This window comes from Pteronotus mesoamericanus, unplaced genomic scaffold (assembly GCF_021234165.1).
Source record: "Pteronotus mesoamericanus isolate MK-2021 breed Mesoamerican mustached bat unplaced genomic scaffold, CSHL_Meso_final contig_164, whole genome shotgun sequence".
Taxonomy (NCBI): domain Eukaryota; kingdom Metazoa; phylum Chordata; class Mammalia; order Chiroptera; family Mormoopidae; genus Pteronotus; species Pteronotus mesoamericanus.
Window position 1 is genome coordinate 4733506 of NW_026555065.1, and position 26361 is coordinate 4759866.

Below are 26361 nucleotides of genomic sequence, written 5' to 3' on the forward strand. Positions count from 1 at the left end.
TTCTACCTGGCAAAGCTTCCCTTGCATTTCCTGATCCACTTTGATCAGGAAGTAAACTTGCCAGTATCCAGAGATTTAATATTAGAGTATATTATACTGTTGAAGGTTTTATTCAGTGTATGCATTCAACATGCTAAATATAAAATATTGCATTAACTAGGATGTACACAATTCCTGCTCTTTCAGAACTTTAAGCTTGAGACAGTGTTTACTCAGGTAAATGCTATACAGACGCATGCTACCATGCTTTAGTAATTTTGATCATTTCTTTTTCTCCTGGTGACTCCTTTTATCTGGTCAGTTTTCTGTGGGTACATGAAAGGGTAATTGGCTTAGAAGGTTAGGGAGGACAGATTTGTTTTGAGGTTGGAAAGAGTCCATTGGTCATCAAAAACCATTTAACTTTACCAGACATAGTATCTTATCCCTGATAATATTGAATCTCAAAATATTACTTACTAATTTTTATATGTGCAGCACATGTTTAAGGAAAAGAGTTTATTCTTTGTAATTTTCTACTAGATGAACTGTGCACTTGCAAATTCTCCATTTTGACTAGGCAGGAAAATATGACTCTAAAACCAGTAAAGCTGATCCCTCATCCTTTTAGAACCATATTTAAACTAATTCAGTACCTTATAAACATACAAGAAATAAACAACAAAACCTGAAAGAGTCCAGTCATACTGAGCTCTAAAGAAGATGTGCTTCCAGTAAAAGAATGGTTCAGGTTTATTTGTTTGTGTCTACACGCCAAGGGATTAGATTTAAGGAATATAGAGACTTAGAAAAATACGTGGTTTACTGCCGTGGTGCTTACTGAATGTTATAAGCATAGCTTTTCTGAAGTGGAGATTAGACCAGATTTGTGAGTAGCCAAGATGGTCAGAGATGTTCATAAAATGAATATCTTTTATTACTTTTTAAAAGTCCAGTAACTTTTTTTAAAAAGCTTATTAATTCTATATTCCCTTCCTTTTTACAGAATACTGCTTCATTTTCAGCGAGGTTTAGAGTTTGCTGACTGAAGGGGTGTATGAGTTTGCTCGCAGATAATTTGTGTCCTCACCTGTGTGTAATTTCCTAACTTGCTGCTTGCCGTCGAACAGGAGCTCAGGTGTAGAAATTTCACACTTGTCCTGCCACCCTCCAGCATAGAGCTCAGTGCAGAAGGGGACTGTCCCTCCTCATTTCTGGGATCTTAACTCCACGGAGGACATTGAAACAAGCAAGTGAAAAACTGAAATACAGTCTTAGTTTCTCCCATTCTATCACCTAGTCACTGATGCTCACCTTTGCTCTTAATTCTCTATTCCATATTAAAGGGTTTCTTCTATGTGCATTCTTCAGTGTTTTTTATTTCAGCAGACACCCTGTGTTCTGAGGCACTTCCTTGTAGGAAGGTGATTCTGGAGTAATCCTACTTAGATAAATCATTATTCCCTAGGGAAAGTATCTTACACCATTTTATGTAGAATTAGGACAAGGGTTTAAGTAGTGAATTTTAAACCTCTAGGATGATTCCTGTGGTTTTTCTCAGAACGCCACAGAAGTGATACTCTCATCTCTGTAGGCCTGCACAGCATTGAGCTTGGTAATAATTTCTTCCAAGTTATCATTGATATTCATACGTCCCTGATACATGATCAAGTATCTATTGGAGCATACGGGAAGTCACTTAGTGCACGTGACAAGTTGCATGGAATAACCTCTGTTCAGCATAAGAAAATTGATTCTTAAGCCAATTTGAGCTTAATAGAAGGAAGTTTTTATATTTATTAAAGTATATATTTCAATAACTTGGTCAACATTTTTTAATTTCATATCTAAGGTTTATTATTCCCCCAAAATGTTTTAAAATGTTTCCTTCACCATTCTTCCTGCCCCATTCTTTCTTCCTCAACTTACCCCCACTCCATTAAGTTTTTATCTTGAAAGTGGGATAAGAGATAATATCTAGTGTATTTATAGCTAATCTTTGGTACTATTCAGTCTGTATCCTTATAAATTATATTTGAAGACTATAAAATGATGTCTTAGAAGACTGACAAGGGAAGCCAAAATGTTCTGTGTAGATAGCAACTTTTAAAGTGTTTTGTGAGCAATAAGTAATGAAGCGGGTAAAATTTTTCATGAGTGTAATCAGAATTAATTTTTCAAAATAACTTTATATAAAAAATAGGATTGTTTTTGTTTGCTACAGAGGGGAAAGATGTTTTGCCTGCCTTTTGCTTCAGATACTATCTTTGTCTCCAGTAAGAATTTTAAATAGTTTTTAACCCGTAGATGGGGGTGGTATCGGAGGTGTTTTCAGACTGTTTTCCTGCCCTCTTGTTAGTGTCTTCTCCCCATCGTTTGTCCCTTATTTCCTGTCAAATGACTTCTGGGAAAGATTCGTTTCCTCTGCCCTGGGCACATGTTTTGACTTCTTACACCAGGCTTCTATGTTTTCCCTGAAGTATTTTTTATTAGCTTTGCCTTTGATTTATGCTGTGCTGGATTGCTGCTTTCTTGTTTCCACTCTCACCTACTGGATATTACCAAGCATTTCCACACAAATACAATCACAACTGGAAATTTTAAAGTGTCCTCCCAAGGAATTCCCACTGCCTGAGGTTGATGCTCCTACCTTTGGGATTCACGTATTCCATGTGGACCTCTGCCTTTCCACTAATGAATGCAGAGACTGATTTTGCTGAATGCTTTTCTGTCCATAGATGCTTCTGATGTCCTTTTAGATACACTCACATGCATGAGTGATTTTAAGAGGGAAGGTCTTACATGCCAATTTCCTCTTTTGGTTTGTTTAGCATAACTAGCTCCTGTGCTGATTATGCCTCGTCATAACCCCTACGTCCGCAGCATTCCCCGGAATACCTTCCAGGTGAAGGTATACTAGCTGAGTCCTGTAGCTGTTGACATTCCTTGGTTTCATCTAGCTCCTAGGCACTCAAGTTGCTTTCTAAAACTGGTAAATGACCCTTCCTACTACATCAATTTTTAGATACCAATCCAAGCCCTTAAATTCCAGAAAAGAATAGCCATAGAGTTTAGCATTATGATGAAAAGTAACTTCCAAAGTAATAAACCCATCAACCCCAGGTTCACATCTGTCACTTGGTTTTGTTGCTTTCAGGGGATGTAGGAGGCATTGGAAGGCAGTAGTATAGTATGGTGCAGTGTGCTCTTCCTTTGTCACAGTTGGAAACATTTATGAAGCAACTGGGAATGTTAACATTTTTCTCTCTTTAAATGATAAGTAGCATATTGCTTTGAGGATGGAAATGGAGTGTGACTTTTAGCCCTTTGACAAATATCTTTCCATTTGCATTTATACAAAAATCTTGCTTCTTCCAACAACTTATTTATTTACCTAGAATAAATATAAACAAGCACACAGCCCTGTGAATAGGACAGTAATACCAAACCAGATTTCTAATATGTATTTCAGTAAAAATTGAAGTAATAGTTAATCAGGGATTTCTTTCATTACATCTAGTTCACATGAAACAGAAGAAGAATATCATCCTTATTTCTTTAGAGTACCACTTTTTGTTTTGATAAAATGCCAGGCATGACCTGAAATGACTCTTAGCTATTAAACAGACAAATAAAACAAAACCCATGCCAAAAAAAAAGAAGAAATAATAGTTGATCAGCTGTCCAAGGTTTTGTTAAGCTTAAAAACATGGGTGTTTTATGAGCATTTCTTGCAAAATAGAGAAGTAATCGCATTGAACATGTATCATAGAACTCAAAACAACACCCACTGGCTTATAAATGTCTGGATATTTTTTAAGTATTTAAATTTTTTGAGAACTGATAGTTCTGTATTATAGTTTAGGTGCTTAAATATTGTACCTCAATGTTACAAAAAAATTAAAAAAGTCATAGACAGCCCTGACTGGTGTGGCTAAGTGGATTGATTGCCAGCCTGCAAACCAAAGAGGTTCTAGTTTGATTCCCTGTCAGGGCACTTGCCTGGGTTGCAGACAAGGTCCCCAGTAAGGGGCATGTGATAGTCACACACACATGGATTTTTCTCTCTCCCTCCTTTCCCCTTTCTCTAGATATAAATAAATAAAATCTTTTTTAAAAATTTAAAATACTAAAAAGTCCTAGAGAGAACTGAAGAGGCTATCACTAATAAATATTATAGACATTACTTATAATATTAGAAGAACAGCCTTAACTGAGTGATGTGGCTCAGTGGATTGAGTGCCAGCCTACGAACCAAAGGGTCACTGGTTCGATTCCCAGTCTAGGGCACATGCCTGGGTTGCAAGCCAGGTCCCCAGTGGGGGGTGCACAAGAGGCAAGCACACGTTGATGTTTCCTTCTATGTCTTTCCCTCCCTTCTCCTCTCTAAAAATAAATAAATAAAATCTTTTTAAAAAATAACATTAAAAGAACAGATTTATCCCCAAATCTCTAATAGTGAGAATAAATGAGATTGAGTGCTCTGAGGATATGGACACTGCCAATAAGTTATATAACATAGTTATGATTATGTTATAAACCACAGTGTTATTTTGGAAAATGAAACATCTGAACCTCTGTTGGCAGAAATAATTGAAGGGGGTGTATATTTCGGGTAGCTTTGATTCTCTCAGATATGACCATCAGTATAAAACCAACCCCCCTTATTGTAAAAGTATATAGCAAGCAAATTAATACAGCTTCCTTTTTACAGAATATGCTCATTCTCTGAGGAACATCAGAAAGGATGGCCCGGTTCCTTTATAGTGCTGTTACCCATATGACTTCATATTCCATTAACAAAGAAGATGAGTAAGCTGTAGCTGGTATATGAGGCTTCTGAAGAAAATAAGGGAGGCCTTTTTGGTGACTTTTATAGGTAATCTTAAAACAGCTGTTTTCAACAGAAAGGGGAGAGTGAACATGGAGCCTTAAACCACTACTTCATCACTCTTCCTTTGCCTTTTTACATAATACAACACTTATAGCTTTGAATATTTCCAGGATTTATAGAATTCTTACCGGTTTCATGCAGAGCAGCAATATCGTATCACAACCCCTGCTGCTGTTTATATCAGCAGCAATTAAAATTTGATTTACTAATCCCTCATTGCTGCCTCTCCAACTCCTCATTTTTCATTTTTGTAGAGCCTTAGGACTGTTACCACTGAGCATCATGATGTTAATACCTCCTTAGCCATCTGGCACAGGGGAAGAGGCACCTAAACAGATTCTTCAGAACAAAAATCACACATAAACAAGACCAGAATAGTGTGAGGTCTTAAAAACAGGTGGAGAGAGCCTGAATGATAGCAAAAGTGAAAGCAGAATCCGAAAAAGGGTTTGAATGGAAAGCCCTCTTGCTGGGGAAAAGTCTGCCCTTTGCCTTTTAGGAGAAAATCCATAATGATCATATCTAAAGTTTTTCTAATTCTACACTAGGGACTGTTAACTAAAGGAATCAGGAAAACACTATAGCCTTCTTTTCCCCCCATCTTTTCATATTCTCGATCTATGAACCTGCTTTTGAAGAGATGGTTTGTTCATTCTTTTAGCGAAGAAAGCGTATTCTAGTCATTGCCACAGCTCATTTTGTCTGGGTTGAAGTTCCATGGAGTTACATGTTGAGAATAGTGGGCTCCCTATTTAAGGAAAAGTCATGTTATCTTGATTCCTAATGCTAGAAATTTTCTGTATTGACTGCTGTCTATTTAGATTGATAGATTGATCTTCAGTCAGTGAAATGATTTGTGAGTATGATTGTTCCTTTGTTCAACAGTCTTAACATTCTGAATTTGGTCTGCTTAGTGGCTACTGAAATTGTATTAATATGGAAGCTAAAAGGTGATTCCAACTTTTGATTTTTTTTTTCTCTTTTGGTGATCTTTTTTTTTCTGTGTCTTGGGTGAAGATGATGTGTTATAGACTGTCATGTATTGGTTCATTAAGCTGTGAAATGCATGTAGCCAAGCTAACTTTTTTCCCAGTGCTTTGCAGCAAAATTTAAAATCCAAAGCAACAACAAAACCCTCAGGAGCACTAATGTACTTGATTTTGTTATTTCTCGCTATTGCTTCACCTTTCCTTCCATATCTCGCTCTCATGCTTCCTAATGCCTGAGCAGACTGCATCGTCAGAGCGCCGAGGAGAGTGGGAAATCCAGCCCAGCCGGCAGACCAATACCTCGTACCTGACGTCTCACTTGGCTGCAGACCGCCATGGGGGATCAGTACAGGTACTTACTGCCTTTATTGCCTTTTCCCGGCCTTCCCAGTTTGGCTGGTAGAATGTTAGCTTGCTTCTGAAACTCTAGTTCCTTTAGAATGGAAACTTACAGCAAGCTAGAGGTGCTTCTGTAGGTAACTGAATATCTGTGTCCTTATTCTCTGCCTTCGTAGACTTGTAAGAGTCACTTGTTGAAGTGATTGCTGGTTATTGTCACTGATTAAGAAATGTCTGATTTCTGATACTGATTTCTTCTTAAACTAGTTCTATAATCTTGATCCACTCATGATAGGCCATAAAAATAACGCCAAGGTAGACGTGTGTTAGTGTGAAGTCTGATTGTAAAGGCCTGAAATGTATAAAATGAAGTATTCTTTGGATAGAGGACTGCATATTTAGCTCATTCCAAGATGATACGTGCCTTAGTGCATAATGTGAGAATGTTTATTAGTCCAAATTAACTGTTTCTGAGTGGGTACCCAAGTAGCTGGGTGATTCCTATTTTCTCCTGGAGTAAATGTGGTCTTGGGGAATTATTTCTGACTTCATCTAGACTGTTTTCAATCTCTGTTCTTTCTAGTACTTAAGCAGTACATGTATCTCCTACCTTTCCTTATGTCACTGCCTTAATCTTAACCACAATGTTCTTGTCATATTTGTGATACCACCAATTGGAGTACACAAGTGAACCCAGAGCTACCAAATAGAAATTTTTGTAAAGAGATAGACACACCTTTTACACACAGAAATACATCTTGATAGGCATGACTGTCTAGGATTTCTCTTACATGGAGTAATTCACTGAAGTTAGGAGACAACTTTGGCCCTGTAAAAACCTCATAGGAACATCCAGGTAAAAATGATGGATTAAACACGCAGATCTGCTCTCACCCCCTCCTGAAAGAACACTAAAAGAACAATAAAGCAATTTTTTTTAAAGGCATAAATCCATATAAGGATGTAGAAAACATTAGAGGAGGCAACAGCAACAAAATATTAGAAGCTGGAAAGCAGATGGGCAGTTATTAAATGACTTAGGAGTCTCAAGAAAATGGAATCCTGTGCTAGTCGGGGAAAACCAAGAGCCTGTATGCACTGGGGAATCCCCAGGAGGTTGAGTAGTTGGCCTTTTAATAAGGCGGAGGTGGGTGTGGAGGGGCATATGCTAAAATAATGAAGATTGGTTAAAAATCTATTTAAGAAGCCAGAGATCCCTAGATCCTCTTCCCCATTCTCAGCAAAGAATAAAGATTTATTCTTTAAAGAAGGCAAAATAGAGGGTCTCTAGATTACTGGGGACAAGGCACATTTGGGAGAGAGTACCAGCCTGATAAAAAATGGAGATTAAGTGAATGTCTGTGCCCTGACTGCCTGCTTTCCCATTTAGTCCTTCAGAATGCTGATAGCCAGGTGTGTGCTTCTGACAGGAGACAGCTGGCTCTGGGGAATCTGACCAGCCCAAAAGAAACCATCCGAGCACACTGACAGAAGGATTTCCCCTACTGAAATGGCCCAGCCAGGTCATTCTGCAGTGAGAGCCATACTTTAAAAGTCCCACTCCTGTACTCAAAGTGCTTATTAATTTCGCAGTCTCCCAGTTTTATATATGAGCAGACAATCAAGGATTACCAGACTTCTGAGGAAAGTAGACCAAAGCAAACAACAACAACAACAACAACAACAAACCTTATTATTAATATCATCAGAAACAGAAGATACTGTGATTGTAAAGCATGGACAGGATGGTATTTTCAAAAGTAACCCTCTTACAGCAAACAGAAAAAAAGACCTCTTAGAAAATGAAAACATAATCAAAAATTTAAACTCAAGAGTTTGGAAGATAAAGTTGAGAGGAAGTCTCTCAGAAAGTAAAATAAAGAGAAAGAGAGATGAAGATAGTAGAAAACAATGTAAGATTTAAGGAGAGCCTAGAAAGTCCAAATTCTAAATAATGGGAATTCCAGTGTTAGAACAGAGAAAGTGGAGGGAAATTATTATCAAAATTATTTACCAGGACTCATAAAGACTTGTTTCCAGATCAAAGGGGTCCACTGAGTGCCCACCGTAATGGATGATAGAACCATACAAAGGCACATCATTGTGAAATTTCAGAACACCAAGGACAAAGAGAAAATCCTTCAAGCTTCCAGAAAGAGACCAGTCATATGCAAACCAAGGATCAGGATTTTGTATAGCTTCACATTTCTGAATGGCAGTACTGGGAGCTAGAAACCAATGAACAGTGCCTTCAAAATTGAGGGGAAAATTATTTTCAACCTAGAATTCTGTAGTCAGCCAAACTGTCAATCTGGTTGGAATGTAATAGAATAAAGATATTTTCAGAAATCTGTGGTCTCAACATTTTACTTCTCATGCATGCTTTTTAATGAAGCTACAAGAGGATGTGCACTATGAAAATGAGTGAATAAACCAAGAAAGAGGAGTAAATATATGAGATCCAGAAAACAAAGATCCAACCCAGAAGAGAAGTAAAGGGACTCCCCAGTATAATGGTGAAGTCAGGAGATCCCAGGATAGGATAGTCTGTCCCAGACAGGTGATCACAAGGTTTTATGAGCAATTTTATCAAAATGATGAATTGAGTAGGATATCAATGTGTCAGAATAACGTGAAAGTAGCTAATATATATAAAAAGCTAAGTAGTTCTGGCTGATGTGGCTCAGTGGATTGAGCTCTGGCCTGTGAACCAAAAGGTTGCTGGTTTGATTCCTGGTCAGGGCACATGCCTGGGTTGCAGGCCAAGTCTCTGGCTGTGGGCCTGTGAGAGGCAGCCAACTGATGTTTCTCTCTCACATCGATGTTTCTTTCCCTCTCTTTTTCCCTCCCTTCCCCTCTCTCTGAAAATAAAGAAATAATAAATAAATAAAATCTTTTTTTTTTAAAGCTAAGTAAAAATAAACCTTAATAAAAGATAATTAACTCCAAGGAAAGCAAGAAATTATACAGGGAAGGAAAGATAACCATAGTATACTCCATAGCACAACTATAAATAGCTTTTAATAATCATGGTGCAAACACTACCAATTAATCTAGTGAAAAATGCAGGATAAAGTATAATGGGAGAATAGATGAATGGAAAAGTTGACTATAATACCAAAAGATGAATTGAGATGCATGTTTTCAGATATATGTAGATAAAAAACAAGAGTCAGCTATCAAGGAAGAGGAAATAGTGGAATGAGGGTAAGAGACTGCTGTTTTTTCTAAAAATTCTTGTAGAAATACTTAATTCTTTACACAGTGTGCTTATATAACTCTGATAAAATAAAATGTAACAATTAAAAATATATGTAAACATTAGTTTTTGTCTATCACATTTTAAAAAATGTGTAAGTTTAATAATACCCTATCCTTCTGTTGTTAATGTTAATTACAACTATTTTGGAGGGTAGTTTGGCAATATCTGTTAAAATCTTAAACATCTACACTTTGTGAACTAGTTAGTCCAGTTTCAGATAAATACTCCTCAGGAATGCACAGATATTAAAGAAATAATGGTCTAGAACATGGCTTTTAAGAGAAATGTCAGTCACATTTGTAATTTAAAATTTCCTAGTAATCACATGTTAAAAAGTAAAAAACAGGTGAAACTAACTTTAATAGTGTATTTAACCCAGTGTATCTGAAATAGTTCCAACTTGTAGTTAGTATTAAAAACATTAGAAATATTTTACCTTTTTTTAAACTAAGTCTTCAAAATCTAGCATTTATTTTTACACTTAAGGAACAAACATATCAATGTGGACTAGCCACATTTTAAGTACTCAGTAGCCACATGTAGCTAGTAGCTACTCTGTTATACAGTGCAGTTCTAGAATGTTTATTACTGGCTTGTTTCTAATACCAGAAAATCAGAGGCAACTTAACGCTCATCAGTTCAGCATTAACTAAACAAATACGATATTTGCAGACAGTTGAGATAAAAGATCTTTGCATATTATACGAATGTCCAAGATATGTTGTGGAAAATGCAAGTTGTAAAACAGTATGTAAAATTTGGTCCCATTTTTTTTTATTTTCACATATGTATGAAAAATATATATAAAAGAGAATATACATAAACATGTATTAGTGTGTGCACAAGACAAAAGAAGAAGAAATATATTGTAGAGTAGGCATGGGCAAACACAACCAATGGGCCAAATCCCACTCTCTGCCTGTTTTTGTACATAAAGTTTTATGACAGCACAGCCACATTAATTTATCTACATACTATCTGTGGGTGCTTTAATGCTAAAATGGTAGCGTTCAATGACTTTGACACAGACTCTATAGCCCACAAAGCCTAGTATATTTACTCTTAGTCATTTTATGTAAATACTTTGCATACATTTATGCTTGGGGAACATATATCAAATTTCCCACTAGTCACTTCCATGTGATGTCACTGAAAAGTTCCGATTTTTATGCTGTCTTTTTTAATATTCTAATTTTTTTATGATAAACGGGCTTACTTTGTAATTAGAAAAGAAACAAAGATAAATAATAATTTTAGCCCTGGCTGGTGTGGCTGTTGGATTGAATGCTGGCTTGCGAGCCAAGGGGCCAGTCAGGGCAAGTGCCTGGGTTGCAGGCTGGGTCCCCGGTCGAGGGGCATATGGGAGGCAACCACACATCGATGTTTCTCTCCCTCTCTTTCTCCCTCCCTTCCCCTCTCCAAAAATAAATAAATAAAATATTTTTTAAAAATAACTTTAAAAGGGAAACGCTTCGTAGTCAGGCATATCTGGACTGTTTAGTTTACTAGATATTTTTTCTTAGAACATAGGGGTGTTCATTTGGACAGTGTTTCCTGTCCACTCTGAGGGGTTGTCTTTAGATTAGAATTGCAGTCAGTTAAAGGTTTTGTCAGCACTTTTGACAAATGCAACCTCCCTTGACTCCCTATAAACTTAAGTTCTACCACCTTCTTTGACATTTGGATAGGGAATAGGTAGTTGTGCCATTTCCCTAATATTATGTTAAACTCTGCTGTCCCTCACTATGTCTGCCTCTTTAATTTTAGCCCCAACTTTTATAAACTTATAAAGGTTAGGCTTTTTGCAAACCAATTCAGTAGTACCTTTTCTAACACAACAGATGCCCATATTTCTGAGTTGTCTCACTTCCCAAGGGTAATATGGTCAAATCATGCTTGGCCTAACCTCAATGACCTGCAGATACCTGATAGGTAGGGAATGTTGAACTCTGAAGTGAGAGAAGTTTGTGCTGACGGAGCACATGGACACTCCCATTCCAACTTATTTAATATGCAGGTCCCTACAGTTCCCATCCTTCTGATATTTCCAAAGATGTTCCATATGTAGAGATCCAGATTCAGGAAGACAATACATTTTTGTTTTTCAGAAAGATGACTCTAAAATTGTTTAAATTAAAAATGTATAGTAAATATCTAGACATATCTAGGACCAAGCAAGGGCCTGAGACTTAAGAATAACATATAACATTTAGCCAATATTTATAGTGCTGAAATCTTTATAATTTTTGATTATTTACGATTCTTGTTGAGTTCAGTATTATATAGATAGGGAAGCTAAAGTAGAGAATTACCAAATATGTAAGTTGTGAGAAATAGGATTGAAATGTTGATTATCAGCTAAAATACTTCTTCCTTTGGTACACAGGTCTGATTTTTCTTCCCGTTAATATTTTAAAAAATGGGACAAATAACTCAAATTTTTGAGACTCCCAAAAGGGATGTTACCAATTTAAGGACTCAAGTTCAAAATAATATTTAACTTTAATCTCTTTCATGCATAATCCCATAAAATGTTAATTACTTTGTTCTTGTGTGATTCAGGCAGAGGAATGTGGGGTTAATTTTAATAGTGATTACAACAAAATAAATGGTACTCCAAATGTACAACAAGCTTTTTAAAAATGATGTTATACTAAAAAATGCAATAGAAAAAGTATAAAAATGATGCTGTTTAAAATACTAATAATGTATTATATTCATAAGGTTTTTACAATTTTTCCAGTTGCTTTCCTAGATATTACTGTACTTAGTAATTATGAGGTTGATAGGACCAAGGTTATTGACATAGCCTAACAGAATTAGAAACTAGGGCTCACAGAGGATAAGCTAAGCCTGGAATTGAGCTCTTTGGTCACCTATACTAGTGTTTTTTTTCTACTGAACATGTAGGCAGCAGTTCAGTAGCTTGATAAACTCTACTTTCATCTTGAAATAATTAAGTGAATGATTTGAAGGGCCAGATTGATTCCCAAAGTGCAGTTAAGTGTAAGGTTAGGCAACTGGTTCACTTGATTCACTTGAGACCAGATTCTCTATGATACAGACAAGATGTCTGGTCTGCAAAATGAGGATAACCTCTTCCTTCAGTTGCCCAAGCACATTGCTTGTGGGCCTCCATAGCAAGGAGAAATTAGAGAGTACGAGGCACATGAAACACCATGAGCAGGCACAATGACCCAAAGTCACCAGGTAGTGTGCAGTGGTGGTGCTGACTCCTGTTTTGTTCATGTCAGTGGAGGCCCAGACATCTCATCTAACATCTTGTCTAGTTGCTGAATTGTTCATTAGGAAAATTACTATGATTTCTCCTTTAATCCTTGTGCTCACAGAATGCACTTACAGCACTAGCACTAGTGCGCAGCCAGAATATGCCCACAAGAAGCAAATGTCGTCTGAGGAAGTTAACAGGACAACAGTAGCATGAGGAGCTGTGGTTCTTCAGTCTGTAAATCCTCTCTCCTCAACCTCTTGTTTTTGCTGTTTTTCCCCAACTTTTTTTTTTTGAAATTTTCAAATCTATAGAAAAGTTGGGGTTGCGGGGGGATGGGCAAGATACAATGAACCTGTGTATATCCTTAACCTAGATAAACAAATTATTAAGATTTTACCATATTTTCTTTAACACTGTGTGAGGGGTTTGGGGGGGACAAGGGGAGTGTTCACTACACTGTGTGAATGTAAGGTGTAGTTATCATTACATTTTATCTCAAAGTACTTCAACCTGCATTTCCTAAAAACAGAAGTATTCTCTCATGTAACCAAAAACACCCATTTTCATAGCCAATAAAATTAATAATAATTCCATAATATCTAATGTACAGTTCACATCATATTTCCCCCAATTGTCCCCCAAATTAATTTTATGGTGTTCCAGATTTAATCAAGATTCATGCATTGCATCTAGTTGTTATGCCTTTTAGGTTTCTTTCAATCTCTTGGTCTCTGAATTCTTAATCTCTTTCAATTTGTAAAAATTACCCCTGTCTTAAAAGAGAAAAAAAAAAGATTTTTTAACATGTGTTATTTGAAGAGTCCAGCCTTGTTGTCCTATAGACTGTCCCACATTTTGGATTTATCAATTTGTTTTCCTCATACTTAGATTCAGAAAAAAACTTTTTTTGGAAAGATTACTACATAGATAATGTCATATGGTATTTATTATATCATGTGAAGAGATAAATAAGATCGGATGGTTCCATTAGTCAGAGACGTTAAATTGGATCACTAGCAGAAATTTGGGTCTCCCTTGCATAAGTCCAAATTTAATGTTACAGGTTTCTTTAACCTTACAGCACTGTCTTCATTTTTTTTAAGTAAGCACAATAAATACTTCTTTTAGTATTTAGTAGTAATTTAGTGGTAATGGTGGGCATACACTGCTAATAAGTAGTATTGTACTTACCTTGTCTGCCCTTTCTTCTTTGAATAAATACCATAAAGACTATTTATACTAAGCATTTACTCCCATCTTCCTCTTTATGACTGTGCCGGAAATTTTTACGAATTAAGTGCTGGTAAGGACCCTGGCCAGATCTAGAGGGAGATAAGAAGAAACATTTCTAAAGGGAAAATAACAGTAATATGAGTATTTATTGAGCCATTACTATGTACCATGGCACAGGCCTAAGCACTTTCTGTGGATTGTCTGCATAGTAACCCAATTAGGTAGGCAGCATTGTGTCTCCATTTTACAGATTGATTTACAGAAAGATTGAGAATCTTGCCCAAAGACCTACAGCAAGTAAGTAGTGGAGCTAGGGTTCAAACCCAGGGCTGACTAGGACTAGAGCCCATTTCTTGTTTACCGTGCTCTTCTGCCTCCATTGTTGTGCACCAGGTATTGTACCAGACACAGTCTCATACGTTTCCTTGTATAATTCTCACATCAACCCGTAAGAAACAGTCTCAACTAAATGAAGTTACTTACCCAAGTGCATATGATATCCGAACCGTTTATTCTATTTTGTGGTTCTCTCCCATGTTTCAGCCGAGATCTTTAACAGCAGAGTGGTTTGTGCAGTGGGGTCCCTTTTCCCACTCCCCAGCACCCACATAAGCAGGAATCATGTGCTGGAAATGAAACCAGGTGGCAGAAGCAGCTGCACAAGCAAGAGAAGTCTGATCGGGTCCACATTAACCAGATGACAGTATTGAGAACCTTCAGTTACAATTCGGGGACCATCAGTGAGACATGGGATGACACTGAACCTGAAATAAAGGTTGTTGAAATGTGACTGGTTTTCCAAGGGAAAGCATTTCCTTACCATCTGCCTTCTAACCAGACAGGGCATGGCTGTCTTGTTACTTGAATAATTTTAAACTGATGGTCAAAGCCATGAAGAAATTTCTGAAGGAAAGTTTGATTGCTTATAGTTTCTGATGCCCACTATTGATTTCCTTTGTAGAATTTTTTAATGTCATCACTGAGTCTATATATAATTATAGCATAATAAATTAAGAGGAGTACAATTAGAGTAATATCTATTGCATAGGATTTTTGTGAGGATTAAATTTACACATACTTAATACATGCGCATACACACACACACACACACACACACAATGTAGGCATTCAGTATGGAAGTTATTATATGATTTCGATTGAATTTTGTTTTCTCGCATGATGGGATCTGGGAATCTTTCCTAAATTAGGATAATTGACTACTCAAGCCAGGAAAACAAACATTCCAGACACTGCCTGACTCGTAGCTAAGATAGAGACCAGCTCTACCTTAATGACCCTCTCTGCCACTGGCAGGACGCTCCTATTGTCATGGTATCTCCCACACTGTGTCTTTCTGTTTCAGGTGGTTAGCTCAACAAATGGAGAGCTGAATGTCGATGACCCCACGGGAGCCCACTCCAATGCACCAATCACAGCTCACCCCGAGGTGGAGGTAGTGGAGGAAGCTAAGTACGTTCGTCTTTCAAGGGGGCTCTGGGTCATAGATTGAAAAATCTTATATCTGTCTCTTCCTCTCTGTGTGCTGCTCATCTCAGACTGAATTCCTCATGCTTGTGTCCACAGCTTTCTTGTTTGGAACATTTTATTTTTTGCATGGTACCTTGAGGCTGCTGCTGCCCTTCTTTAGTTGTGATTTATGGAAGACAACCATATTTTTCTAGTCCACCTGGGGAAAAAGACATAGTGAACTAAATGAATCATAATAGAAGACCTACAATAAATAGTAGTCATGAGCCTCTTGGCGCTCTGGAGCTTCTTGCTCCCTGTGACACAGAAAAATCTGCTTATCTCAACAGTAGGCTAGGCTGTGCTGAACAGCATGAAACTTCTGGTTCTTGGCTAACCACTCTACATATGTAGTCCTGGAGCAAGGGTTTCAGGGCCATTTTGTTCTCACTTTAATGATTCTGGATTCAGAGAGACCCAGAGAAGTCAGGCAAGAAAAATAGTCTTTGTACCTGCAAGTGAAAGGGTCTTGAAAAGAAAAGGAAGTCACACTAATCCCTAAACCAAGAGGTTGAGAAGGTTCCCCCTCTCTTTTCTGCTGCTCTTGCATGTGAATGTCTTGCCCTTTCCATACCACCAGCCCCATGGTGCTCTCTGCATGGTCTGTGTTTAAACTCTCAGATTAGGGGGTGGAAGGTGTGAAATAACTGCTGATTCTACTACAAAAGCAGCGTTTCTGTCACTTTTTTTTCCTTTTTGCACCATCCCAAATTCAGATCCAGGTTTAACCTCCAAGAAGAAATGAGGTAGGAAAAGAGAAGTCCTTTACAAATCAGTAACTACTGCCAAGCCTGATATGGATGATTTTTCTTGTAAATCCTTTGAGAACATTCAGGCTATCCCAGGATCCTGTTCTCAGAAGCACACAACATGTTTATGGTGATATTGTATCCTAAGTGATCTCTTGAGCCTCCAGATACCTTAAATACAAGCCAGAACATGCTTACACCTCTAGATATAAGGTGGTGAGAGGCCAATCAAGACCTGCTTTCTTCTTTTTTCCAGATACACTTTGTGTGGTAGTCCCTCCTGCCCACTCCTCTGCTGCCTGTCTATGTGCTGGGCTCACTTTACTTTCAAGAGGTCCTTTTCTTAGAAAGCCAGGACTTGAGGATTCTTACCCAGTAGATAAAAACCAGTGAGGATGACTTGGGCTCTTTCCTGTCAAGTCCTTGCTAACTACAGGCAGCTTCAAATGCTCCTCTCCCAGTCTCTATAAGGCCTCCATACATAAGGAGGGCAGGGGGAGTTTTTAATGCCAGGAAGAGACTATTTTCAGTAGGGAAACATGCCTCCTCTTCTCAGATACTTTGGAGATTTTAATGGTATTCACAAGCTTTCAGTTTCCATGACAAAGCTTTATTCTCCCAAATGAACAGTGTGGTGCTCCTTCCCAATGGGCTTTGAACCTTGGCTGCAATTTGGAGTCACCTGGAGCTTGTTAGAAAACATAAATGCCTGAACCCTGGCCCCAGAGATTCTGGTTTAACTTATCTAGAATATGACCGGAGCATCAGGAATTTGTAAAGTTGAGGTCGTTTGAATGCATAGCCAGGGTTGGGAACCCCTGCGCTAGGTGTGGTCTGATCCAGACATTGTCTGGGCTTGAAAGATGGCTGTACCCATTCCCACCCTGACCTCACTTGCAGTTCACCTTCATGGATAGCTATCACTTCGAAGGCTAGAAGTTTAGCTCTGGTTTTAATCTTTAAAAACAAGATTGAATGGGCTTTAATTTTATGATATGCCCTATACAGGTTTATCTCTTGAACCCATTCTTCTCATTTCATTTCAGTAAATGTGTACGCTAATTGTGTATGTGAGTATGGTGTTTGTGTCCTGTGTGTAAGATAGGGAGTCATTCACACAAAGAGATTCAAATCTGGCGTACTCTGTTTTGGTACAATCTAAACTCTAGGGTGTAAAGTGAGTTTAACATCTCCCCACTTAGCAAAAAGGGACCACTGTGTCTCTTTGCCACCAGTTTTAGGTTTGGGCCTTAAAGATGTAGAAACCAGAGGGGAGCAATTGTATTTGACCAAATGTCATCCAAAAGCTTATAGCTTAGGTCATTTTGTGTGCTGATTCCCCTGGTGATTTCATGAGCTACCAATCCATCTTTCCCAGGGAACTTTCAGGGCACAGCCATGTTTTTCTTCTTGGCCTTCTATGTGTATCGGGGGGAGTAAGGTGGAGCCATGGGTTCAACTGCCTGATCACTTTTATGGCAGGAAGTCACAGCTAGAGTAGAGAAGCACAAAACGTCCCAAACGACCCCTCATTACGTGCAGCTGTGATGCTGTTTGTCCCTACAATCTGCTTGTGAAAAAAGGGGCTGCTGCCTGTATTAAGATTCAACTAGGGTACTGGACAGACTGTATGGAACCTTCACTTCCAAACTCTTATTTGGGTTTCCTCACCCAGCTTATTTTGTGCACAGAATGAGAGAAATTCAGGGTCTTAGTTTTTGTTCCATATACAAAATGAACATCTAATTTCCTTTTTCTCTAGCTACAGGACACATGTCCTTGCTTAAGTATAATGAGAAGGGTAGTGAAGGGTCTATAACTAGAAGGGTAGGCAGCCTTTTGGTTGACTTAAGGAATTTTTGGTTATCCACTAACTTTAACAAATACAGGCCTCTTTTCCCCTGAAAATTAAAAAGCCTGGGATTTAGGCCCTTCTCTGGCAGCTATACCTGTCCAGAGCAGTGACCCACCTCACTCTTAAGTCCTGTCCTAATAAGTGTCTCTCAAACCTTGTTTCCCCCTTTAGGAAAAGAGCTAACTGCTCACTGCTTTGGTCAAGCGTGTTGACTTACAGAAAGCCTAGGGACTTGTCTTTCCCTCAGAATAGTTGGGAGGTTAGCTTAACAAATTGTGCACTAAGACTTCAAGTAGGAACCAAATGGCTTGGCTTTTGGTGCTTGATCGAATTCCTATAGGCAGGATCATTTGCTCTTTCTCTGTTACCTTCCTGGAACGTGCCCAGGAAGCGGGCACCCGTGAGCTCTCTCTCTGTTTTGCCTCACCCCTCGCTGAGATCCAGCTCCCATCCTGACGCTTCTATCAGGCACCTGCCCCCTCCATTTTAGGGTGGGGGTCAAGTGGCCTGGGCCTACTCACCCTACCTTGACAGAGGAAGAAACTAAACACAGACTCAACATACTGCATGTTTGCATGGCTCACAGGGAGTCGCTTCCATCTCACGTCTGTGGACTAATATCTCTTTCTCTCTCTCTCTCTCTCTTCCTTTCTGTGTTTTTCTCTTTACACACTCTGTAGCTGCCTGAAAATGCTCAACCTGTGGTGAGTCCCTCTCTCCAGTCCACATGCTAGGGGAGCGGACCAGACTAGGCTGGGATTGGCAAAGCCAAACAAAATGCCTTAGGAACACTGAATGGCTTCTGTATGCCACCTTTGCCATAACTACCCAGACTGGGGAACTAGATCCACAAGGTGGGGATGGGGCAGACCTATGCCTAGGACTTAATCTATCCCTTCTTTCCTTTCATACTCACCTCATTGCTGCCTCTTCCTGTCAAAACAATATCTATCCCACAGTATTCAAAATTACCTCTTTATTTCTAGCTGAGTGAATTTTTTCTTAAATTAATGCAACCACATGTTATCAGACAGAGAGGGACAAGGGTAGGAGGACAAAGTTATTACTAGATCAGTTGTTTAGATTATTCCTCACAGCCCCATGGACAATTGTTGCCAGATAACCTCACATTCTGCAGCTTGGTCTCTACCTGGAAATCAGCTGCTTTGAAAAAATCTGTGACTTTTTTATTCATCTGGTTCTTCCATCTTCAGAATTTGAGTCTCTCAAAAAAGGAGAGCTGCTTTGGGGGAAAGATGGATATTTTGTTGTTTGGAGATTTTTGTTTGTTTACTTTTTGTTCATTGTCCTTTTTTCCCCCTTCCTATAAGAGAGTATAGTGGACTAAGGGCTGATTTGGCCAGTGAAATATTGGAGCCTCTCTTTTCCACATTCCTTGAATGCATTCTTAGGAACAATAAAAGGGGAAATGAGAGGAACAATAAAAGGGGAAACCCTAAAGAATCCATGTTTGATGAGGCTCATTCTTGCTGCAAGACAGAGCCCCCTCCCCAGCTGTCTTCCTGGACACTGCCTGTGACCTTCCACTTGCTCCTTAAGTAGGCTGGTCTACTGCAGTCTGAAATTGTAATCCCCCCGCCACCCCGCCACTGTCTGCATGCATGGGTCATATTTGTGTGATGATAAGAGCCTGCTGAACACTGGAACTACCTTGTCTCTATTTGTCTTCAATGACTGGGTTGGGCACTGGTTTCCAAACCCTCAGCCAAGGTGCCTGTGGGGTTTCCCAGGGACAGGGATGTATAGAAGGTAGCAATTGGTTTTTATGGAGACAGATTTTGTAGTCTTACATTATCAAGAAATACATTGGGCCAATTTACTTAGCAAACATGAGTCTGTGTAATCTGACAGTGTTATGGTCTGTTTTTTCCTGTAAGATGTCAGTCATATGATTCTCCCTGCAAATACAGGGTCTACGGTGTGCTCATCCAACTCAGTGCATGGAACTCTAGGAGGTCCCAAGGCCTTCCCTGAAGAGCTGCGGCGCACCTCACTGGAGAGATAAGACATACATACTTGAAAGGACAGGTGGTTCTCCAGGGTGCTTATGTCATTACTCCTAGAGAGGTCACTGGGGACAGGATGGTCAAGGAGGCTTCATGAATACTATGGGGCTTGAGCCAGATATTAGAGCAAGGGAAGAATGTTCAAGTACAGCAAAGACGAGAAGCATAGCAAAGGAATAGCAGAAGGGAGAAAGCCAGGACGTAGTAAGAGGACGTATCTTTTGCACCAGCCATGCCACAGCCCTCATCACCCCCTCTGGACTAGTCACCGCCTGAGCAAGAGGTGCTTCCTGTTCCAAAGGCAGGAGTAAGGGGCTGTGCAAGAGCTGTGGCTGTGCCCAGGAGACAGCACTTGGCAGGCTCATAGAAGAGGTAAATAAGTGGCTCAGAGACTTGGGGGAAGGGCCCTTAGTGTCTTGTGAATAGGGAGAATAGGTCAAGTTTCACTGCAGCCTGTTAAGAACTTCTGGTCATCCAATCAAAGAATCAACAGGAAGGATACCAACAACCCCAAAAGGGTTCTTCACGTGCCTTCATTCTCTTCTGAGAGTAAGATATCTGTATGGAGTCAGTCTAGGTCTGGTCTGGATTTGACCAAGTTTAATGGGTCCTATTGCTGGTAGTCACCACAGAAACCAAAGAGCTGAAGGGCAGATTGTGGGATCTATTTCTTGTGGAGAGAACTATTAAAAGCTTCTGCTCCTGCTGAAGCTTTAACTATAGCAACCAGCAAATATTTAGGGCTCTAAACCACAGCTCACGCTCTCGTCCAGTCAGGCGACCTCAGCATTGCACATCAGGTTATGATATGCATATAAGCAGACATTCATGCTTACGACTTGCCTCAGAGGGGGTAAAAGAGAAGTCATGTCATTTGAAATGGACTGAAAACTAAAAGCAATTCAAACTTTTTTATGGTTGCTGTTACTTAAAAACACCAAATCATCATCTTAGCATTCTCTGTAAAGAATAGAAATTGGCTTAAATGTTAGTGATTCCTCTGAAAGTCATGGTTAGTAGGGAACAGGTAACTATATTGAAAAATTGGTGCTCCTGTGGGATTTAACTTACCTTATTTAATATTAATTCCAGGACATTCAACTTGAAAAAATCTCTGCTTTCTAAAGCATATGTGTACAGGAAAAGATCATTTTACTTAAAAGAATGTATTCAATCTCCAATAAACATGACACTTCGATTAATAACTGTATTCATACCCATTAGTAGTATTTCACAAACGTCATTAATACTCTTAGAAAAGCTTAAGACCCCCTTAAGAAACTATTTCCAAAAGCCATGTTTGATTCATTCAGATATTGTTAAAGCCCATTATGTCTGTGTGAATGTCTTTTTTTGCATTCCGAGAAATGTTCTTCAAATTTTTAATAACTACTCCAGTGGGTGTAGGAAATATGTAGGGGTCTGACTGAAAATAAGAGGGAATCTTAGCTGCAGTGGAGAACTTAAGGGTATAGGAAGTAAGCAGTGCTTTATTTCCATATGACTATTCCTGGCATTAAACCTGGAAGGATTGGGCAAGCAACTCAAAGATAGTTTTCTCAGAAAAGCTTTTCTTTCAAGGGTCCAGCAATTCTGAGTTATACTTCTAACTTTACTCCCCTCCATCATAACACATCTTTGACTCAGTCACCACCTTCTGCCCCTCGCATTCTCATTTCCCATGTGTCAGCATCCTGGAAAGGACATATCTTTTGCGCCAGCCATGTTACCGCCCTCATCACCCCCTTCGGGACTAGTCATTGCCGGAGCAAGGGGTGCTTCCTATTCCACAGGCAGGAATAAGGAGGGGGATACTCAGGCTGAGGGATGTGCCAGAGGTATGGCTGTTGCCCAGCAGCCGCACTTGGCGGGCTCACGAGGGGAGCAGGCCTCAACCACCATCCTAAACAGGGTTGATCCTATAACCCAGTCTGGCACAGCAGCAGCAGTGTCAGAAGCTAAGTCGAAGACCTTCCACCAGATGCTTCCTCATGATCAGCTCCAGGCTGTGGCATTGACCTGAATGAAGAGTGGCCTGCGCTGACCTCAATCAGGGGACCCGGGCCCACAGTTACTATCAGTGCTGCTTCTGCCTACTCCAAGTAGCTCTGTGGGGCAGAGACGGACATAGAGAGGATCCTTATTCCTTCACTGGTAGCATCTTGAGACCCTCCTCGAGTACCGAACATGGGGGGTTTTTTTGCCTCAGTTTAGCCTCCATGGCTGCTGACCGCTGCAGTTGCAGTAAATAATTTTCCCTCTAAATTAAGGGGCAGACAGTGCAACCTATTCTTATGCAGCCCTGAGGACTTGCAGCTTTGGTTCTACAGAAAGATGAGGCATCTGGGCAGGGTGTTAGACTAGGAATTCATCCTTCTTCATTCTCCTTTCAAAAATGCTTATTTCCTCCCTGCCTAGCCTGCAGCATTTTGATATTTAGGTTTGGTAGCTGCAGATTGAAATGAAGCAGCTATTCCCCTTGGTTTCCCTGGCAGACACTGCCTACCGCCTCCAGGATGAGCACTGTAGATGGTGGGCGGCCTGCGGGTGGGTATCAGGGAGAAAATTCCACCCCCTGCAGTAAGCAGAAGCAGGCAGAAGTCTGTTGGAAGCTGCAGGCCTCTTACACTGACTTGCAATGTTCCTTGTGCTTCAGGTGCTGCTGTTTCTTTAAGAGGAAAAGGAAGAAGACTGCTCAGCGCCACAAGTGACCAGTGCCTCCCAGGAGTCCTCAGGCCCTGGGGACTCTGACTCAATTGCACCTGCAGCTCCTGCCATTTCTCCTTGGAAAGGACTCCCCTGTCGGGGAGGGTGGAGATCCAAACCAAAACTAAGAAAACAGAAGCCCCCTGAAGGAGCCAGTGTGGGCAGCCAGGACCCAGTGGGTCAGTGGCTGTCCCCACCTGCCTAAGGCTCTGAGCAGGTCCCAGAGCTGCTGCTCCTCCACTGCTTGCCCTTGGGGCCACCTGGTTGACTCTCCTTCCTATTGTTTACAGTGAAGGTGTCATTCACAAAAACTCAAGGACTACTATTCTCTTTCCTCCCTTTAAGTTTACTCCTGGTTCTTGCCCCACCCTCAACCTGCTCCAGCACTAAAGCTAGTGAGTTTCAAGGCTTTGTCTGCTGAAGAAGCTCAAGAGACTGGGGGTGCAGCCAAGAAGGTAGGAGGAAGATGGCAGGCTTGAGCTGGAGAAGAAGCTTCTCCACCTACCAGGTATATCTGGCAGTATGTCTCCCTCTTCCTCTGTGCCTGCGCAGCCTCCATCCCCAGCCAGCCAAGAGGTGCAGGTTACTCCCTCCCTCCCGCCTGTGAAGTTACACTGTAGGAGACAAGCTGTGAGAAATCTGCAGTCTACTGTCCCCATGTGTTGGCGTTCTTAGCTTTCTTGACAAGCGAACTCTATTCTCCAGTCAGTAGTAGAACAATGCACATTGTTCTGAGAGCAAAGGAAAAAAAAAACTGACTTTATTGCACTTTTTGTTTTTTATTTTTGTTTGTTTTTTTTTTTAACAGAAAACATAGCAGATGCATATTGTGTCTGGTTATATTGGGAGTTTTATTTTTTTCTGTTTTGAGGGGGATGGGGCCAGCCAAGCCATTCAGAGAGAACATGGGTCCAGAGGACATTCTCAGTGGAAAGAGTTGGGTTGGCAGCACCCAGAAGAGAAGAAGCCAAACCCTATGTCATTCTGAGTAAACACTCAGGTTGGCAAAGAAGCATACTTGAATTTTCATTCATCTTCTCAGCTACTGAACACTGTCCCTACCGGAGCCTCTTGACCTCATCAGCCTGCAGTTTGGACAACCCAGCCCTCCAGCACATGGGATGAGCCATCCAAGCCGGACTGTGACGAGGAAACAGTTCATCCCAGAGAAGGAGAAAACTTAAAAAAAAAAAAAAAAAATCTGAAATATCCGTTTCCTCCACTGCCAGGGACTTCCAACTGGATAGCCATGTGACCTTAGCAACTTGGGGGACAAAATTAGTGATGAAGCAGCCACCACCATATTGCCACTAGTGGACAAAAAGAGGAGGAAAGTGAACCTGCCTTCCACCTGCCAAAGGAAACTCAGGATTTGGCATCATAGGGCCAGGAAATAAAATTGGTATGGAGCTGAGTTACAGTACTTGGGCTGTAACCAAGCACCTGCAGATTTTCTCCGAGCAGGTCCACAGTAGCTGGCTTAGGACTCAGTACATGGGGCTGTAGGGAACAGGGGGATAAGATTAGTTGGTGCTGGAAAATTCCAGGGGAAAGAAGACTGAAATGGAAGCTCTGAAATTATCTTCTCAGTTGGACATAGATTCTTAACAAATAAGATGGCCATGCAGCTAGAGCATGTTCTCCCCACTACACTCTGCCTCCCCCTCACGGTGTGGTCACATGGCATACTACCATGAAGGGGCTTGGTTCCTCATTCACTGTCTTAAAAATTATTAGTGTATTGCGTTAATCTTCACATGCTCAATTTTCATTTAAGTTCAGTCGCTTATTCCATGACCTCACATTCCAGATGTGGTAGAGGAGAAAGGATTATTTACACCAGGGAATGAGGTCTTGCATCTGTAAGTAGAAGCAGCTAAGCACAGAGGACAATGACTGGTGACTTAGTCTGGGGGGTTTGAGGACACAGAAATTACTGCCCCGACTTGAGATGTAGGGCTGTCTTTGGTCTGCAGGGTGTGGGGATGCTTTCTGGTGTATGGAGCAGAAATAGCAGTAGCAGAAAACTAGAGTTATCGGGCTTCCCCTGTTCCATCAGGCCTTGGCCAGGAAATACTGGCTTCAAACCTGCTTAGCTTATATAAGGATGATAATCTTACATTTCTTTAAAAGAAATTTTCCTGTACACAGAACTGAGCAGAGGGTGTCATACCCCTTCTCCACAAGGATTTTGAATATTGGGGTTTGTTTCCTTGACATTATCTAATCTTTAAGGTGTAATCACTGAAACTTGGTTTCTTCAGTGGTTTTTGGACAACTTTAACTCCCTGTATAGAATCTTTTTCATACCTGTATAGAAAAAGCCTTGCCTCTCGAGGGAGGACAAGGAGAAATGGTGGCCGAGCCTGGAGCCTCTTGGCACCCCGCACCGCACTAAGTGCCTCCCCGCACCCCGCTTCCATAGGAGAGCAACGGCAGCCGCCAGCTTGGCTGCAGGGCGCACCCCCTTGCAGCTGGGTTTGTGACTTTTTTGATCTTAAATGTTTTTAAAGGCCAGCTCTTGAGGGGTTGAACCTGAGCCATTTTGGGGGCCCTTTCTAATGCATTGTTTTAACTCCCTGCCCCCTACAAATCTCTTACTAGGTATTTGATTTCATAACAGAGGTAAAGACCCCCAGGCCCTCTGGCATGCAGGGTAATGGTGACCGTTCTGGGGCCGTTGGCACTCCAAGGTGGTCCCAGACCCCTGAGAAATTCTATTGTGATTTTCTTTAAAATTAGAATGAGTACCTAAGGAGTAATTTGGGCATCATTTTCATCCCCACCAGCACGTCAGGGTTCCCTCCTCTGCTCTGTTGCTATAGTTGCTTAGCTGTAGGCCCTCAGCCAGGTCCTTGGGGTTGGGCACTCTAGCCAGGTCCTTGGGGTGCCAGGGGGGTTCCCCCCCCACCCACCGTGCACCCAGATCCCCTTGCCTGGTAGTGATTGAGCTTTCTTCATACAACCATGATGCACAGAGAGCTTTTTCTTTGGGGTTGATGCAGTTATTTCTGAGTTAGCATTAAGCACTAATAGCTTCTATTCATTTAAAAAAAAAAAAAAAAAAAAACGTAGTATTATTCCACTGGGAGTTCTCCCAAGCCCCTACAGTCCTTCAGGCATTGCAGCCTGAGCAGGCTGAGGCAGGCAGGCCAGGAATCCACCAAGGCAAAAAGGGTCCTTCTCTTGTGACAAGAGCATGACTTCTGTCCTGTGAAGTCTGAGCATGTAAGGACTGGTTACTTGCTATGCACACCGTGGCGGTTCCCAGTGACCTCACTCCAGACTGCTCTGCAAGGGTGGGCAGCGTGTGCCAGCAGCCAGTGTGCTTTCGTGACTGCCTTAATTAACACTCTCCCACTACTTTGGGTCTGTCTAGGAGTAAACAGGGTCTAGAAAGGTACAAGTTAGGTGACTAGGTTGGCCTCCAGTTAAAGCTCCATTTACCTTGGAATGCAGTATCAACAGAAGGATCCTAGGGTTGGCTGTAGAAGTGCTGAATGCCTGTTAATTCTCAGTGAAATCCAATTACATAAACAGCCCCTGCCAATAGCCAGAAGGGGTGCCCA

At 40.6% G+C, this 26361-nt stretch overlaps 1 protein-coding gene across 1 annotated transcript in view; it reads left to right on the plus strand.

The window, feature by feature from the left end:
* CSNK1G1 (casein kinase 1 gamma 1) overlaps positions 1-22928 on the plus strand; it is a 158225-nt gene extending 135297 nt beyond the window's left edge. The window contains exons 11-13 of the mRNA XM_054565295.1: positions 6104-6214; positions 15292-15398; positions 22743-22928. Coding sequence (XP_054421270.1) covers positions 6104-6214; positions 15292-15398; positions 22743-22797 — 273 coding nt within the window. The 3' untranslated portion in view covers positions 22798-22928. The remainder of the gene's footprint in view (positions 1-6103; positions 6215-15291; positions 15399-22742) is intronic.
* Positions 22929-26361: the final 3433 nt, after the last annotated feature.